The sequence below is a fragment of the Eucalyptus grandis genome, chromosome 8 (assembly GCF_016545825.1).
Source record: "Eucalyptus grandis isolate ANBG69807.140 chromosome 8, ASM1654582v1, whole genome shotgun sequence".
NCBI classification, from domain to species: Eukaryota; Viridiplantae; Streptophyta; class Magnoliopsida; order Myrtales; family Myrtaceae; genus Eucalyptus; species Eucalyptus grandis.
In genome coordinates this window covers 6,215,743-6,231,734 of record NC_052619.1, presented here as the reverse complement: position 1 = coordinate 6,231,734, position 15,992 = coordinate 6,215,743, and the positions used below count along the sequence as shown (strand labels likewise).

General features: G+C 39.8%; 1 protein-coding gene across 1 annotated transcript; it reads left to right on the top strand.

Annotated features, from left to right (window-relative positions):
• The first annotated feature begins 2,432 nt into the window (after positions 1–2,432).
• LOC104445410 (probable sucrose-phosphate synthase 1) lies at positions 2,433–9,579 on the top strand. Its single transcript, XM_010059301.3, has 13 exons — positions 2,433–2,724; positions 2,831–2,920; positions 3,668–3,909; positions 4,186–4,249; positions 4,425–5,123; positions 5,476–5,592; positions 5,704–5,835; positions 5,947–6,123; positions 6,454–6,507; positions 6,581–6,643; positions 6,754–7,695; positions 7,852–7,979; positions 8,747–9,579. Exons 1-13 carry the CDS (start codon positions 2,542–2,544, stop codon positions 9,024–9,026), a joined length of 3,171 nt encoding a protein of 1,056 aa, XP_010057603.2. The 5' UTR covers positions 2,433–2,541; the 3' UTR covers positions 9,027–9,579.
• The last annotated feature ends 6,413 nt before the right edge of the window (positions 9,580–15,992 follow it).

The following is a 15,992-nucleotide window of genomic DNA, read 5'->3' as shown; positions in this document are numbered from 1 at the left end:
TGGGGCCACATTGAGCCCACGTGTCACACTCGCTGATCACACGTCTCCGTGCTTTAAAACAATTCCCAATAAAATAATAGGGAAATTCTAGATCTGCCCATTATTAAATGACCCAGCCCATTTATTTTATTTGGGGGATGGCTAGGAAATTGTATTATAATGTGAGCCTATTAATTTAATGCTGTAAAAATATTCGTTTTACCAAGGAACTTTCTAGAGGCAACACGGGTCGTCTCCCTTCATTTCTTCCATTTAAATTATCTATCATAATAGTTTTGATCTACAAGTCAAACATAATTTTGACAATTTAAATAGTTTAATCTAAACTAATATGATATGGATTAAAATATTCAAATAATTTATTAGTATTATACTATTTAAATATCAAGTAACACTTTCATTTGATAATTTAAATTTCAGAATAATGACCTGCGATTCTATAAAGCCTTTCAATATGCATTTTGTAGGCATTGATTTTCCATTTTAACTTTTCAGACCGAAGAGCGAATTAAATTGCAAACAGACAGATTAGTTCTCTTTTCCCGTAAAAATTATTTGAAAACGTTTTTGCCAAGAAAAATGAAAGAAAGTCAAAAAAGAAAAGTGAATGGCCTTTTTTCTTTTTTAATTTTTTTAATTTGACGTTTGCTTTAATTTTTCCAAACGGATGAAAAGGTAAAATCTGAAAATACGAAGGATAAAATAATAAAAAAGGGGCCAAAAAGCTTGAGGTCATGCGAGCGTGGGCGCGTGGCATCATCGAAATTGACTCTTCGCCACCACCAGCATATGCTGCTGGAATAATTCCCCAATTTCCCGCTCTGGTAAGCTCTAATCCCTGCCGCTTTCCGTTAATAGGAAAAAGCTATTTACCGACGCGCGAGTACGGACTCCGCAGCTACTCTCCACTCCGTTTCGACACGTGTCGCAGAGTCGGCGAAAATGCGCCACGCGCCCGGACAAGCCCCACGCGCTGCACCAGGCCCCGTCGACCTGATTTGCCCCCTCCACCGGTCATCCGAGTGCAGCAGCAACTCGTGACGGCACATGCTCTTCGGTAATTAAGGACAAACACAGTCTGTCCTTTTCAAATCCGACCCGAAAGTGAAAACCAATTAAAATCTTTTCTCAAGTCGCGAATAATTCCAACGATTCTCGATTAATGTAACCTAATTGTCTCTTCATGATGATAAATACCTGAGAATGCATTTCTAACTTCTACCGACTTTTTGAATAAATGACGTATCTAATTTCACGAAATAACTTTTTAAATTGCAGATATGACATGATACTAAAGCAAAATTATTTAATGGCATGAGTAAACAACCAAATTTAATGAGGATGCTCACCTTCAGCGAGACATCAATACATCAGAATATAATAAGAGGTAATAGGTCGACAATTGGCTTTGATAATAATTGTCAAAAAGCCACGGCAGACTCCGTACTTTCGCTTGAGGAAATAAAGAAAGAGCCTAATCAACCAATCCACTCGAGACTCATCTTAGCTCAAAACTTAAACTAACGAGCTATGAGTAGATTATTATATATTAATTGTTTCACATCATGTCAACGATGAAATTTTTTAAATGCCGTTTATATGTTTTATTCCGTGGGCCCACAAATCAATAAATGATTAAGTCGAGCGCATTTTTTAGTAACTAAAGCTGTATTCTTAAGCTAAAAAAATTTGGTAAAAGTAAATGTGGTGTAGTTTTTTTTTTTATCGAAAGAAAATCCATCTTTAAAATTTTTGAAATAGTATTATTCTATAGATTTGTGTTGAAATGAAATATTCAATCTCCACTTACTTGCCAACCAAAAAAAAAATAAAAAAAAAATCTCCGCTTACCTAATTTTTTTTTTTCCTAAGGAACTTAATGGGGACAAAACTTACTCTTTTAGCCTAAATGTTTTTTAGGGGAAAATTCACAAAAAATCCTAAATTCTATCAATTGCGATACATTTACTTCAAAATTTTATAGTAAAAATCTTAAACTTATATTTACATGACATATTTATCACCGATGTTAAATTTTTGAGGTAAATATATTATATGAATATAAATTTGGTGGCAAACATGTTATAAATATATCAGGCATAATTATAAGGTTTTTAATAAAGAATACTTTCCAAATTATGCCACCTCGGACGGAGGGCGCCAATCAAGCCTATAAATCAAATTCCAGTGGGATAATTTTTTGAAATTTTTAAATTGATTAAGCGCCGTATACGACCTGGCTCCCCAACCCAAAATTTCCCCGGGCGAGTACGCAATGGATTTGCGTACTCGAGGCGAGTTAGCCGATCTCCCCCGTCCCGCCGACGAGCGCGACGCTCCCGCAAACGCGCGCACACATACAAAAATAGTCCCTTCCTCCCCTTCCCCCACGTCCTCGCCTTATATCATCACCCCCTCCTCTCCCTCTCCTCTTCCACAGCGCTCTCCCTCTCCTCCCCTTTCTCTCTCTATAATCCTTATCTCCTGCGAGGGGAGGGGGCTCTTCTCTCTCTCTAGCCAGCGCCCCTGCCTGCGGCGGCGATGGCGGGGAACGACTGGATCAACAGCTACCTCGAGGCGATCCTCGACGTCGGCCCGGCGCTCGACGACAAGAAATCGTCGCTGCTGCTGCGGGAGCGCGGCCGCTTCAGCCCCACCCGCTACTTCGTCGAGGAGGTCATCACCGGCTTCGATGAGACCGATCTCTACCGCTCCTGGGTCAAGGTGAGTCGGATCGAGAGCGCGCGCGGGGGGCGGCGGAGGAGACGTCTCGTTCGGTTGATTTTGCGGCGCGTGATTCGTCTGATGCGGAGTTTTTTTTTTGGCTCAGGCCCAGGCGACGAGGAGCCCGCAGGAGCGGAACACGCGGCTGGAGAACATGTGCTGGAGGATTTGGAACCTCGCGCGGCAGAAGAAGCAGGTCTTGGCTCGTGCTGTGTGATTTCGTGCTCTGTTCGTTTGGGTGGGGGGAATCGATTCCGGTTCGATATGGATTTTCAGAGTTTAGCCGAGTATCTTGTTTACTTTCACTTTGATTGAAAGGAGATGGTGGTGGATGTTATCGCTTGTGATTACGTGCTGCGGATGTTTTGGTTCATCTGCAGGAGAAAGGACTTGGTTTGGGGAATTTAGCAGTCGTTTCGAATGGCGCTACTTGTCGTCTAAAGTTAGCTTAACTAGTTCTATTCTTGTTGTTTTGGGACTTGCTGGGGGCAGAAACTCAGTCTAGCTTGGGATTTTATCCGAATAGTTTTGTTCTGTGCGAGTATGCGGAGTTCATTGTGTGATTTAAAGAGCAACGCTTGGAAACTTTTTCATTTCCTGAATTCTTCCGGCAAGAGGATGGAAGCGAACCGTATCCCATAAGTATTGGTTTTGATTTTGCGAGTAGCTTGTAGAAGGATGCTTCATTTTTGTGGCCTTAAGGCTATTTTCTCACAGAAGACTGATTTCTACTGGAATTCATTCATTTAACTTGCATTGAGCATCTATGATTTCTATGCAATAGGCTGTTTTCTTTTATAGTTCATATGGTTTTGTTTTGGAGGCAGGATTCATAACTGATATTGTGACATTACTTTCTGCAAATTGAGGGAACATAAATGTATTTCTGTTCAGGCTTTAAGTAGACTATACTGATTTCAATTTGTTGTGTCGATCCTTCTAGCTTGAAGGTGAAGAAGCCCAGAGAAAAGCTAAGCGTCGACTTGAACGTGAAAGGGGTCGCAGAGAAGCGACTGCGGACATGTCTGAGGACTTATCTGAGGGAGAAAAGGGTGATGCAGTCAGCGATATATCGACTCATGGTGATAGCAACAGAGGCAGATTGCCTAGGATAAGTTCTGTTGATGCAATGGAGACATGGATTGGTCAACAGAAGGGGAAGAAGCTTTACCTTGTATTAATAAGGCATGTGCTGTTATATTCTGTTCTGTGCAACTCTGTCCATTTGAAGTGCCATCAAAGAAGAAAGTGGTCTACCCCCACATTTATTAGTTCACTTATGCTTTTAGAACTTGATGAGACAAATGTGGCCACATACGCAACTTGATTTTCTTACAATGCGACCGTGTTTGTCTGGATGATGAAAAGAAACTTTTATCAACTGTTAGTGTAATGTATATGTTTCCATGGAATATGAGAATGTCTTTGGTTTATTTTCTTAATCACTGCTGTTGTCTGCAGTCTTCATGGCCTTATACGGGGTGAAAACATGGAGCTTGGCCGTGACTCGGATACTGGTGGTCAGGTAGATTTGAGTTGCGATCTCTGATTTTCTTGTTTTGTCTGAGAAAGTATCATTATTGTTTGACTTCATAAAGGCTCTGATAATCCTTGCTTTGGGTACATATTTGGAATGGTGATTTTACTCCTTATTTCAAGCTGAAAAGTGGAAGACTCACTGTGGGTCATTATCTCTTTAGGTCAAGTATGTCGTTGAACTTGCAAGGGCATTAGGTTCAATGCCAGGCGTTTATCGAGTGGACTTGCTTACTAGACAGATATCGTCACCAGATGTTGATTGGAGTTATGGCGAACCCACGGAGATGTTGTCTCCAAGAGATTCTGAAGGTTTATCGGACGAAATGGGAGAGAGCAGTGGTGCTTATATCGTCCGTATACCTTTTGGACCAAGAGATAAGTATATTCCAAAGGAACTTTTATGGCCCCACATCCCTGAATTTGTTGACGGTGCACTCAGCCATGTAATACAAATGTCAAAAGTCCTAGGAGAGCAAGTTGGCGGTGGCCAACCAGTGTGGCCTGTTGCCATCCATGGTCACTATGCTGATGCTGGGGATTCCGCTGCTCTTCTATCTGGGGCTCTTAACGTACCAATGCTATTTACTGGTCACTCACTTGGTCGAGATAAGTTGGAACAACTCCTCAAGCAAGGCCGTCTGTCCAGGGATGAAATCAATACGACATACAAGATAATGCGCCGAATAGAGGCAGAAGAACTGTCCCTTGATTCCTCTGAGATAGTGATAACTAGTACTAGGCAGGAGATTGATGAGCAATGGCGCTTGTATAATGCTTTTGATCCGATATTGGAGAAGAAGCTACGAGCAAGGATAAAGCGCAATGTAAGCTGTTATGGAAGGTTCATGCCGCGCATGGCTGTAAGTATTATAAACTCCTTTTTTCTCTCCTCTTCTGGCATAACTCTCTCATTCTTTACTGTTGTTTATTGCATGATGGATTTGACAATCTTTTACGCACCTTTTATTTCCATGCCCGTTTAAAACTGGCTTACTAATGCTCAAACGGTTCTTCAGTGAACTATGCAAATTAATCATTACCTACATTCTGCTCGGGTGCTTTGTAATTGATCGTTGACGAGAGAAAAGTAAATGAGCAGCATGCTTTATATATACATATACATATATGATATTTTGTGCATGTGTAGATATTGTTATTGTTGATGATGCTGTACCATAAGGTGGACTAAACAATTCTGGGGCACCAATTCAGATAATACCTCCGGGAATGGAATTTCACAATATTGCTCCACAAGATGGTGATATGGATGGGGAGATGGAAGGAAATGATGATCATCCTACTACCCAAGATCCACCTATTTGGACTGAGGTTCGTTGCTAATTTGTTTGAAAAAGCTAAGATTTTGAAGAATGGCTCAAGTTAAAGCTTCTTCCAGCACATGCATCGGCATGGACTCACTTTCAATTTGTAATAATGCAGATAATGCGATTTTTCAATAACCCTCGGAAGCCCATGATACTAGCACTTGCAAGGCCAGACCCCAAGAAGAACATCACGACACTGGTCAAAGCATTTGGAGAATGCCGACCATTACAAGAACTGGCTAATCTGGTAATATAGTCTAAGATCATTACCATTGTATTTGTTTGGTAAAGTATCTTCTCGGTATGCTTATGAGACCGCAAAGAGTATGGTAACCTCATTTAGCACTTTGTTATACAGACTCTCATTATGGGTAATCGAGATGGCATTGATGAAATGTCAAGCACAAGTTCTTCTGTTCTCCTGTCTGTGCTGAAGCTTATTGACAAATATGATCTTTATGGGCAAGTGGCATATCCTAAACACCACAAACAGTCTGATGTTCCCGATATATATCGGCTAGCTGCAAAAACAAAGGTAACTTTGGAGTATTGTGCTAAACAAGTTGCCTGTGAGAATACAGTTGTTCATTTTCCCAAGAGAGCTGTTGCATCTTACAGATAGTTTTTTTTTTTTATGTACGTTTCTTTGATACAGACATCTTGCAGACCATTTGCTTAGAACATACACTAGAACAAGCAACCCCATTTTGATTACTTAAGTCAGCCATATTTGTTCTATATCATGTTGTGCAGTTATTGTTTTGATTTAGTCAAGATTATATGCTGCACTCTACACATGCCAGTGCCCACTTGCATGCATGTGTGCAATTTTCTGCTGAATGACTATTGATCTGATTTTTTTCAGGGTGTTTTCATCAATCCAGCTTTCATTGAACCATTTGGGCTTACCTTAATAGAGGTGAGCATTACTTTGTGAAGTGTTGATCTTTTCAAGTCATTATACGATAAGAGTACTCCCTCTTTTGTCACAGGCAGCAGCTCATGGTTTGCCGATGGTTGCCACAAAAAATGGAGGTCCTGTTGATATACACAGGGTATGCCTCATCAATCAGAAGCTTTTAAACAATTTTTCTATGAATATATAATATTATTCTTGGTATTAGATCTCCAGATCCAAACTGACTGACATGAACAAAAAGTGCAGGTTCTTGACAATGGCCTTCTTATTGATCCCCATGATCAGTGGTCGATTGCTGACGCTCTTCTGAAGTTGGTGGCAGATAAACATCTCTGGGCTAGGTGCCGGCAGAATGGACTGAAGAATATTCACCTATTTTCATGGCCAGAGCATTGCAAGACTTATCTCTCTCGGATAGCAAGTTGCAAGCCCAGGCATCCACAGTGGCAAAGAAGTGAGGATGGTCTTGGAAATTCAGAATCTGATTCGCCAAGTGATTCTTTGAGGGATATCCAGGATCTGTCCCTAAATTTGAAGTTTTCATTGGATGGGGAGAAGAATGACGCTAGTGGAAATGAGAATTCTGTAGGATCTGAAGAGAATTCAGCAGATAGAAAAAATAAGTTAGAGAATGCTGTAATGACATGGTCCAAAGGTGTTTTAAAGGATAAGAAGACGGGATTAGTGGAGAAATCTGATCCGAATGCCAATTCTTCCAAATTTCCACCCCTGAGGAGGAGAAAGCACATCTTTGTCCTTGCTGTGGACTGTGATTCGCTGACAGATCTTCTTGAAATCATACAAAAGGTTTTCTCTTCTGTGGAGAATGAGAGGAATGAAGGCTCCATCGGATTTATACTGTCAACGTCTTTGACGATGTCTGAGGTTCACAGTTTTCTAGTTTCCGGGGGTTTGAGTCCTAATGATTTCGATGCATTTATCTGCAACAGTGGTAGTGATCTCTACTATCCATCTCTCAATTCTGAGAACCGTCCATTTGTGATCGACTTCTACTACCATTCACACATTGAATATCGATGGGGTGGCGAAGGGTTAAGGAAGACTTTGGTTCGTTGGGCAACTAATATTAATGACAAGAGGGCTGAAAATGAAGCCCAGATTGTCACTCTGGCAGAGAAGCTCTCCACTGACTACTGCTACACCTTCAAAGTGGAAAAGCTGGGAATGGTACACCTTATCTCTTTGTAACTCTGTTTTTAATGGGATGGTCATTGAAAGTTTTTGTTGATACAGATGAGGGGAATCTGGGATTTTGCTGATTTCTGTCACTGTCCTATAATTCTGGTTGAAATCGGTGAGAGCCTCTGACTGTTGGTCCTGCAGGTTCCCCCGGTTAAGGAAGTGCGGAAGATGATGAGAATTCAGGCTTTACGTTCGCATGCTGTTTATTGCCAAAATTGGACCAGGCTGAATGTCATTCCAGTTCTGGCATCTCGTGCCCAAGCACTTAGGTATTGCTTTTCCTATTGTCATGGATGACCTGAAAATATCTGATAGAAATAAGTGCATTTGGTCAAAATATCATACTTGTTTAAATTAGGTTGCAAGACATTTGTTTTGTTTGAAACATGCACATTCGAGTCTTATTGTCCTCTAAGATATGGATGTGACGAGCATGGCTTAAATCCAAATAATGGCACCTAATAGTCTAGCTACAATGCTCTGGTAAAGATTGTCATAAAACCACAGAACCGTGTAAAGATGATTCATTGAACATCAATGACCAATGACTAGAGAGTTAAGGTATATGGGAAGGGAAATGCCTTCTACAGACCAAGAAACACGAAGCAAATTTTGCAATTTGCTAAAGTTTTGGTAGCTGTAAGAAACGTCACGCGGATTTGGGAAACATATGGAGTTCGTAGCTGTAAGAAACGTCACGCGGATTTGGGAAACATATGGAGTTCTGCAACCAAGCTCTTTTACGTGGAACTGCATGTAGCATGCCTGATCTCCATATTTCCAATGTCCCCTGAGAATTTACTTGTGTTGTAACATCAATTGATAAGAGTACTAAACATGGTCATAAATGGATGTTACCTGTAACAGGCACAAAGATAGTGACTAGGCTTCGATAAAACTGCTCTGGCCATACTTAACTCTACAATTACATTTTCTCTCAGAATGCACAGCGTCTCCTTGTACTCTGTTGTAGAGATGTCCATTATTTGCATCATGCTTGACTCGCTCTAAATTGACCTAAAAATATTTCTTGTAGGTACTTGTATGTGCGATGGGGAGTCGACCTATCAAAGATGGTGGTTTTTGTTGGAGAATGTGGTGACACAGATTACGAAGGATTGCTCGGAGGGTTGCACAAGAGTGTTATACTTAAGGGTGTTTGTGGCAGCGCCAGCAATCAATTCCATGCCAACAGAAACTATCCTCTTTCAGATGTAATGCCCTTTGACAGCTCAAACATCGTTCAGACACCTCAAGACTGCAGCAGCGATGACATTCGGGCTTCTCTGGAGAATTTAGGAGTCTTGAAAGAGTGAAAGATTCTTCTCCATGACCTGTTCTAAACTTTATCACAGGAGGTACTCGTCGTCATCCCTCGCAGCTTGACATTCATTCCTTTGCTCTTCTTTCAAGATGCATTCCCACATAGCTGTTCTCTTACTCGATGATGAAGCCTCCTACTGCTGGAATCCGAGCTGTTTTTGTTTCGTTGTTTGCGTCGAAAAGTCCATCGTCTACTTTTCCTTTCATTCATTTCCTTCGGTCACAGGATCTTGAGAAGGTGAGTATCTCGCTGTTACTTGTATATTAGTGCCGGTGCATCTTCTGATGCTCTTCTTTTGGACGTTAAAACTGGTGGATATTGCCATCTCCCAAGCTGTTCCAATGTATCTAAGGAGGAACCTGATGTATATACATAAGTGGCCCTCTCCCCTCCTCCCCCTCTCTCGCACGCGCGCATGCCCACGTGCAACTCAAAGCTTGACCAAACAGTGGCATATAAATATCCACATGTACTCTCTTGTCCTGGGATTCGTTTCGTTTGTTAACGGGCCGTATCATTCTGTATATATAAATTACATGAACACAGATCGTCGTGAGTCAATACCAGTGAACTGATCCCGACAGGTGATTGATCCTTGTGTTAGAATGATGGCGTACCTATCCACAGGATCCCTAACGTATTTTCCCCCGTTTGCTCTATTTAACTCAACGGGACTGGTTTCGGTGAATCAAGGAGTCGATCTCCGTGTTGTTTGATCGCATGTTGCAAGTCCAATTCACATCGCCATATGCAACGGATCTCATTTCCGGGCTGTTCATTTGAGTCATCCGACTTCTTTCGCGTGACCTGTGAGGTTAGTATGATGCCGGTCGGGTACCAGACCTCTTGGGGCCTCATAATAGATATTATGATGCATTTCTTTCCCGTACATAAAAACGTACGAATTTCGTTCGGTAAAACCATCAATTTGAATGGCGTTAAGTCGTTTATTAGCAAAGAGAAAGATTATCAATTGTGTGGCATTGGTTCGTCTTTTTAAAGTTTAATTGATGTCGCATTTTGGTAAAAAAAAGTAGATGAACTATTTTGAAGAGAAGTATCCACATATAATTAAATTTATTGTACAACGGTCAATTTAATCTTAAATATTTAAATTTTAGCCAATTTAGTTTTTAACTTTGATAATTTGTCAATTGTTAATATAGTCTATCCGGCTGTTGGAATTCGCTGACATGAACAATTTTTTTTTTAATTAAAATTTTATTTATTTCTCTCTGTAATTTGTTGGCAACTGGCGAGAGTATTGCGGCCTTTGCCAAGTCTAAGCTGGGCCAATGAGCCCTCATTGTGGCACACAAGGGTATTGTAATGCCTGCAAGGGATACTCCTAGCCCATGGTTGGCGATCCCCTAATTTGTGGTTGGCGATTAGCCAAGGAAAATAGAATAAACAGAAAAAAAGAAAAAGGCAAGAAAAAGGAAAAAGAAAATTCTGGTCAATCGTCTTTTTGATTGTGTCATGCAAGACCCTAGCGTTTACACCGGCGATTTCTGGTCAATTTACAAAATTGATCGAAATTAGCCAAATTAAAATACTTATGATTGAATTTTTGTTATTGCATGATAGATTTAAGGCTTTTTGAACGATTATCTTGACATTTTGCAAAGTAAAGTTTGAAATGTTACATGTTTTGGGCTTTGAGGAAAGCATATAATGGAGGACATATGGGATATCAAGGAAAGCAGATAATGGAGCTCATTTATACTCGTGATCAATGACTATCCCTTCCTTAATCTCTCTATTAAGGGTGGGTTTTGTAATCATTCTATTTTTGGAAACAATTTTTGTTCATAAATGATTTTTTTTTTTTTTGTTATGGGGGATAATTTTTGAGTTCTTAAAAGTATTTGGTTAGCATTCAAAATTTTTATTTCGAGGATAAAAATATGTTTGATAGGATTTTTTTATTTATTTATTTTAATATTTTAATAATTTTATTTTTTATTTTTATTTTTCCTTTCTCTTTATTCCTCCTCCTTTATGACCTGGTCACTAGCCATGGTTGAGGCCAGTGATCAAGCAGAAGGAAGAAGAGAAAAAGGGAAGAGAAGAAAAGAGAAGAGAAAAGAAAAAAAAAGATTTGATTTTAGAACCGCTCTTGGAAATAAGAAGTAATTTTTTTTTTTGCTTGATTTTATTCCAAATTTATTTCCGAGAACAAAAAATGGATTTTTGTTATCGAAATAAAAAAATTTACTAAATGGATTTTTTTTCTTTTTTTTTTGTTCAAAGAATAAAAAAAATAACCGTTCTTGAGAATGTCATTAACCGGATTTCAAACTTTGATGAGTTTGAAACCTCCTAACATTTCAAATCTAACTTGGAACCTAATGAGATCGAGCATAAAAACCAATCGGAGCGACAGGTCCAAACCTAACAAATGAAAATCATCAAAAATCCAACCCAAAATAGAACGTGTTTTGAGTTGATACTCTTGGAATATGAATGAGAATCTATTTGCAATGTATAAATCCTAGAAAGTAATGCATTAAAAAGAATATGCATCTCCCCTATGGTAAAAGCAAGCTCTTGACCCATGATTCTAGAAAATAGGCCTTTCAAGTATTTTGATATTAAGGAAGAGATAAGAAGCTTATTTTATAATTTTTATCCTTGAGGTGTGTTCTCCAAATATAATCACATATAATCAACCAAGAGGCTTTTATTTTTAGGCTTGTTTCTAAACTCAAAACTCAAGAGTCGGCTTAAACTTTTAAATAGAGATACATATTCAAACATTTCAGCAAGAACAGAGGAAGCAAGGGAAGCTCTTCGCTCTGCTCAGCTTGATCTTCATCTCAACCCTAATGATTCTGACCTTGCCAATACAGAGCAGATTTGCCGTAAGCTCTTTGTTAACTTGAGAAGAGATGAAGAATCCTTCTATAGGCAAAAATCGAGAATCCGATGGCTTAAGGAAGGGGACCAAAATACAAAGTTTTTTCATCATTCTGTTAAGAAAAGACAACTTACAAACAGAATCCTTACGGTGAAGGACTCCTCGGGTGCTTTTATCAATGACCCTGAGGTGGTTCCCCAAGTATTTGTAACGTTTTTTGCTGATATGCTTTCTTCTCACCCTGGAGTATCCAAGCCTTCCCTGCAGGAGTTAAGAAAGTTCATTTGCAATCCCCTATCGGTGGACCAAGCCGGTGACCTAACTAGACCAGTGCTAGTCCCTGAAGTTCGAGAAACAGTCTTCTCTTTAGCGAAGGGGAAAGCTCCAGGTCCTGATGGATTCACTGCCGAATTCTTCAAGAGATGCTGGGATACTGTTGGCCCGCTCATAACAGAGGCAGTTTAGGAATTCTTTACATCAGGCTGTCTGCTCAGAGAGGTGAATAATACCATCCTCACTTTAGTTCCAAAGGTCCCTAATGCTTGCGATGTCTCGGATTTTCGCCCTATTGCATGTTACAACATCATTTATAAAATCATTACAAAGATATTAGCCAATCGCCTAGCTGCTGTCCTTGGGAACTCGGTTGACTACTCTCAAACGCCTTTGTCAAGGGAGGAGGATTAGAGATAACATTCTTTTTGGCTCAAGAATTATTTGCTGGGTTTCATTTGGAACCTTACCTCCCAAATGTGCGATAAAAGTGGATTTCAAGGCTTATGATACTATCGATCGGGATTTTCTTCAATCGACACTCCGGCATTTGGCTTCCCGATGTTTTTGTTCGATTGATTATGGCTTGTGTTCGAACTCCCAAATATTCCATTTCAATCAATGGAGAGCTTCATGGATTCTTTGCCGGAGGGAGAGGACTACGACAAGGAGATCCTATGTCCCCTTATCTGTTCACACTTGTGATGGAGGTATTCTCCTTCGGAATTCTAGTCTCCCGTACTTCTCTTAAGGAATTCAATCCCTATTGGAGGTGCAAGGCAACTCGGCTGACTCATCTTTTTTCGGGATGACGTTTCCTTTTCTCGCCGGCTGACCGGGCGTCTATCACCTTAATGAAAAAGGGCCTTGATATGTTCTCTTCATGGAGTGGCTTGATCCCGAATAGAAACAAGAGCGAAATCTTTATGTCTGGAGGACCTCTGTCTCTTCGCAATTATATTCAAATGGCCTTTGGATTCCAAGAAGGTACCTTGCCTGTGCGATACCTCGGGGTTCCCATCATCTCTTCTAGACTTCGAAAAGTTCACTGTATTGCTCTAATTGATCGGATCACTGCTAGGGCTCAATCTTGGACTCAAAGATTTCTATCATATCTTTGGAAGACCGCAGCTCATCGTCAGTCCTCCATTCTATTCAATCATACTGGTCGAGTGTGTTTACCTTACCGGCGTCGGTTCTGGTTAGTATTGAAACAATTTTGAGACAATTCTTATGGAAAGGATCCGCACTTGGTAAAGGTGGGGCTAAGGTTGCGTGGGATGACATATGTCTCCCAAAAAATGAAGGTGGGCTCGGCATAAGGAATTTGAAAGACTGCAATAGAGCGGCCATGCTTAAGTACATATGGATCCTTTTCACCGATAAAGAATCGTTGTGGTGTCGATGGATCAATTCTAATTTCTTAAAAAAGGACAATTTCTGGATCGCCTCAAAACCTTCTACGTGTTCTTGGGCCTGGAAAAAAATATTGCAATTAAAAACAAAGTTTAGGTCTTGCTTCGCTTGGAAGATTGGTAATGGATTTTCGGTTTCTTTATGGCATGATCAATGGCTCGCCGATGGCCCCTTGATCTTTTATTTCCGACATCCATCATTGAATTGTCGGGTCTCCTTAAGCATGCTGTTGTTGCAGATTTATTCTCCCCCTCGGTCATGCATTTAAGAGTTCACTTGAGCTGTGGTTTCTCCATTCCCGGATCGGGGACTAATGCACCGGATTGTTTCACTTGGAATCAGCACTCATCCGGATCCTTTTCGTTGCCTCTCGCATGGGATTTCATTAGAACAAAGAAGGAAAAAAGTTTCTTGGGACTCCTTTATTTGGAACTCGATATTGTCCCTAGAAATCAATTTAACTTGTGGTTGATTACAAGAAGTTACCCACCCAAGAATTCCTAATCCATTACCGTAGAATCGTCTCGGTACTTGTGCATACCGTAATGCTACTCCGGACTCTATTGATCACTTGTTCTTCAACCGTCGTATCTCGGCCACGCTTGCTTATTTTTGGGCGACGAGATGCAATTTACCTTGGAAATCGAGGCCATGGATGGACAACCTTGCTTGGGCGACAAAGGTTGCTCTCACGGTAAGGATTTCTACCATCGGATTGCGCGATTTTCTTTCGGTGGCCTTTGTTATTTGATTTGGAAGAAAAGGAATGATATTATTTTCCGAGGGGAAGCACTGGTTGTCCCTGCTTTGAAGAACCACCTTATGAAGATAGTCAAAGATAAAGCGACTACATTCACAAGTGTTCCGGATACTCCGAGAAATAGGCGTCTCCAAAGAAGCTGGGATCTTGATCCCTCCATCTTTACGGATCGTCTCAGGCGTTAGTCTCCCCGCTTCTTCTCTCGTTCCGCTACAACTTCAACATCACTCCGTTTCTTCGTTCTTCGAATGTTTGGCGGAGGTCCGTGGTTGTACTGGTTTTGTGTTGTAACTGTGGATCTTCTCCTTTTGGTCCGCTTGCCTTTGGCTTTTCTCACGGCACCCTTCCACTCTTTGGTCTTCCTTAGAGTGTAAGCCTTTGGCGCCGTCTTTTGTATTTTGTCCAAAGCTTTATTATTATTTACCTTTACCAAAAAAAAAGAATAAAAAAATAGAATCGGATGTTCTTGAGAATGTCATTAACCAAGCCCTAAAAAATCTTCACAAGCTCAAAACCTCCCAACATTTCCTAGAATCTAACTTGGAACCTAATGAGATCGAGCATAAAAACCAATCGAAAGAGCGACAGAAGTACGAAACCTAACAAATCGAAAATCATCAACCTAGAATCCAACCCAAAATTTGAACCCTAAGCGAAAGAGTTGAGCTCTTGGAAGTTAAAATGAATGAGAATCTATTTGCAATGTATAAATATAGAAAGTAATGCATTAAAAAGAATATGCATCTCCACCTATACATAAAAGCAAGCTCTTCTCCATGACTCTAGAAAATATAATTTCATATATATATATATATATAAGGAAGAGACAAGAAGCTTATTTTATAATTTTTATCCTCGAGGTGTGTTCTCCAAATATAATCACATTATAGTCAACCAAGAGGCTTTTTTTTTTTTATAATTAATAATTTGCAAAAGTGCATTGCACACTGGCGGTGAGCAAAGATTCGGGTAAAATTGGAACCGGCTTGGTCGGCTCACGGAAAATTGATTTAGTTGATTTTGAAAATTTGGAATCAACCAAGACTAGTATGATTCTCGATTTTGGCCTTGGAATCAGCATTTTTACCACGAAATGAGACCTACCAAGGTGTTATCACATAAATGTAAAAAATCGATAAATTAAGCATTGAATTCTAAGTTGCATAGTATGAGTGCTGAAACTTCAGTGAAATCTACTTGATATAACATGAATTTTAAGGACTGAATTCAATATAGTTGTTTGAAGACGAATACAGCTGATTTTTTTTTTTTAAAAATATTTTTACGAAATTATTTTTATAAAAGAAATAATGCCGAATGATGTTACATTGTTAAAAATAGCCATTATAAAGTGAATTGCCTTTGGAGAGCATGACAGGCCCATGAAACTTTTATGAGGTAAAGAGAAACATTTTCTCTGGAGAAAATTACACTGACGATCATATGTGCTTTGCCAAAAAGTACATAGTCTCAAACATTTGAAAATGTGCAATAAAATCATAAGCGTTTAAAATTCAGTACAATCAATTGCTTCGTCAATTTTGTTGACATGACATGACATCATTGGCACATATAAAAGAAAACTCATGTTGAATTTCTGATGTGTCCCATCAACTAAAGTTGTTGTGAAGGACTTGATTTTATCAATT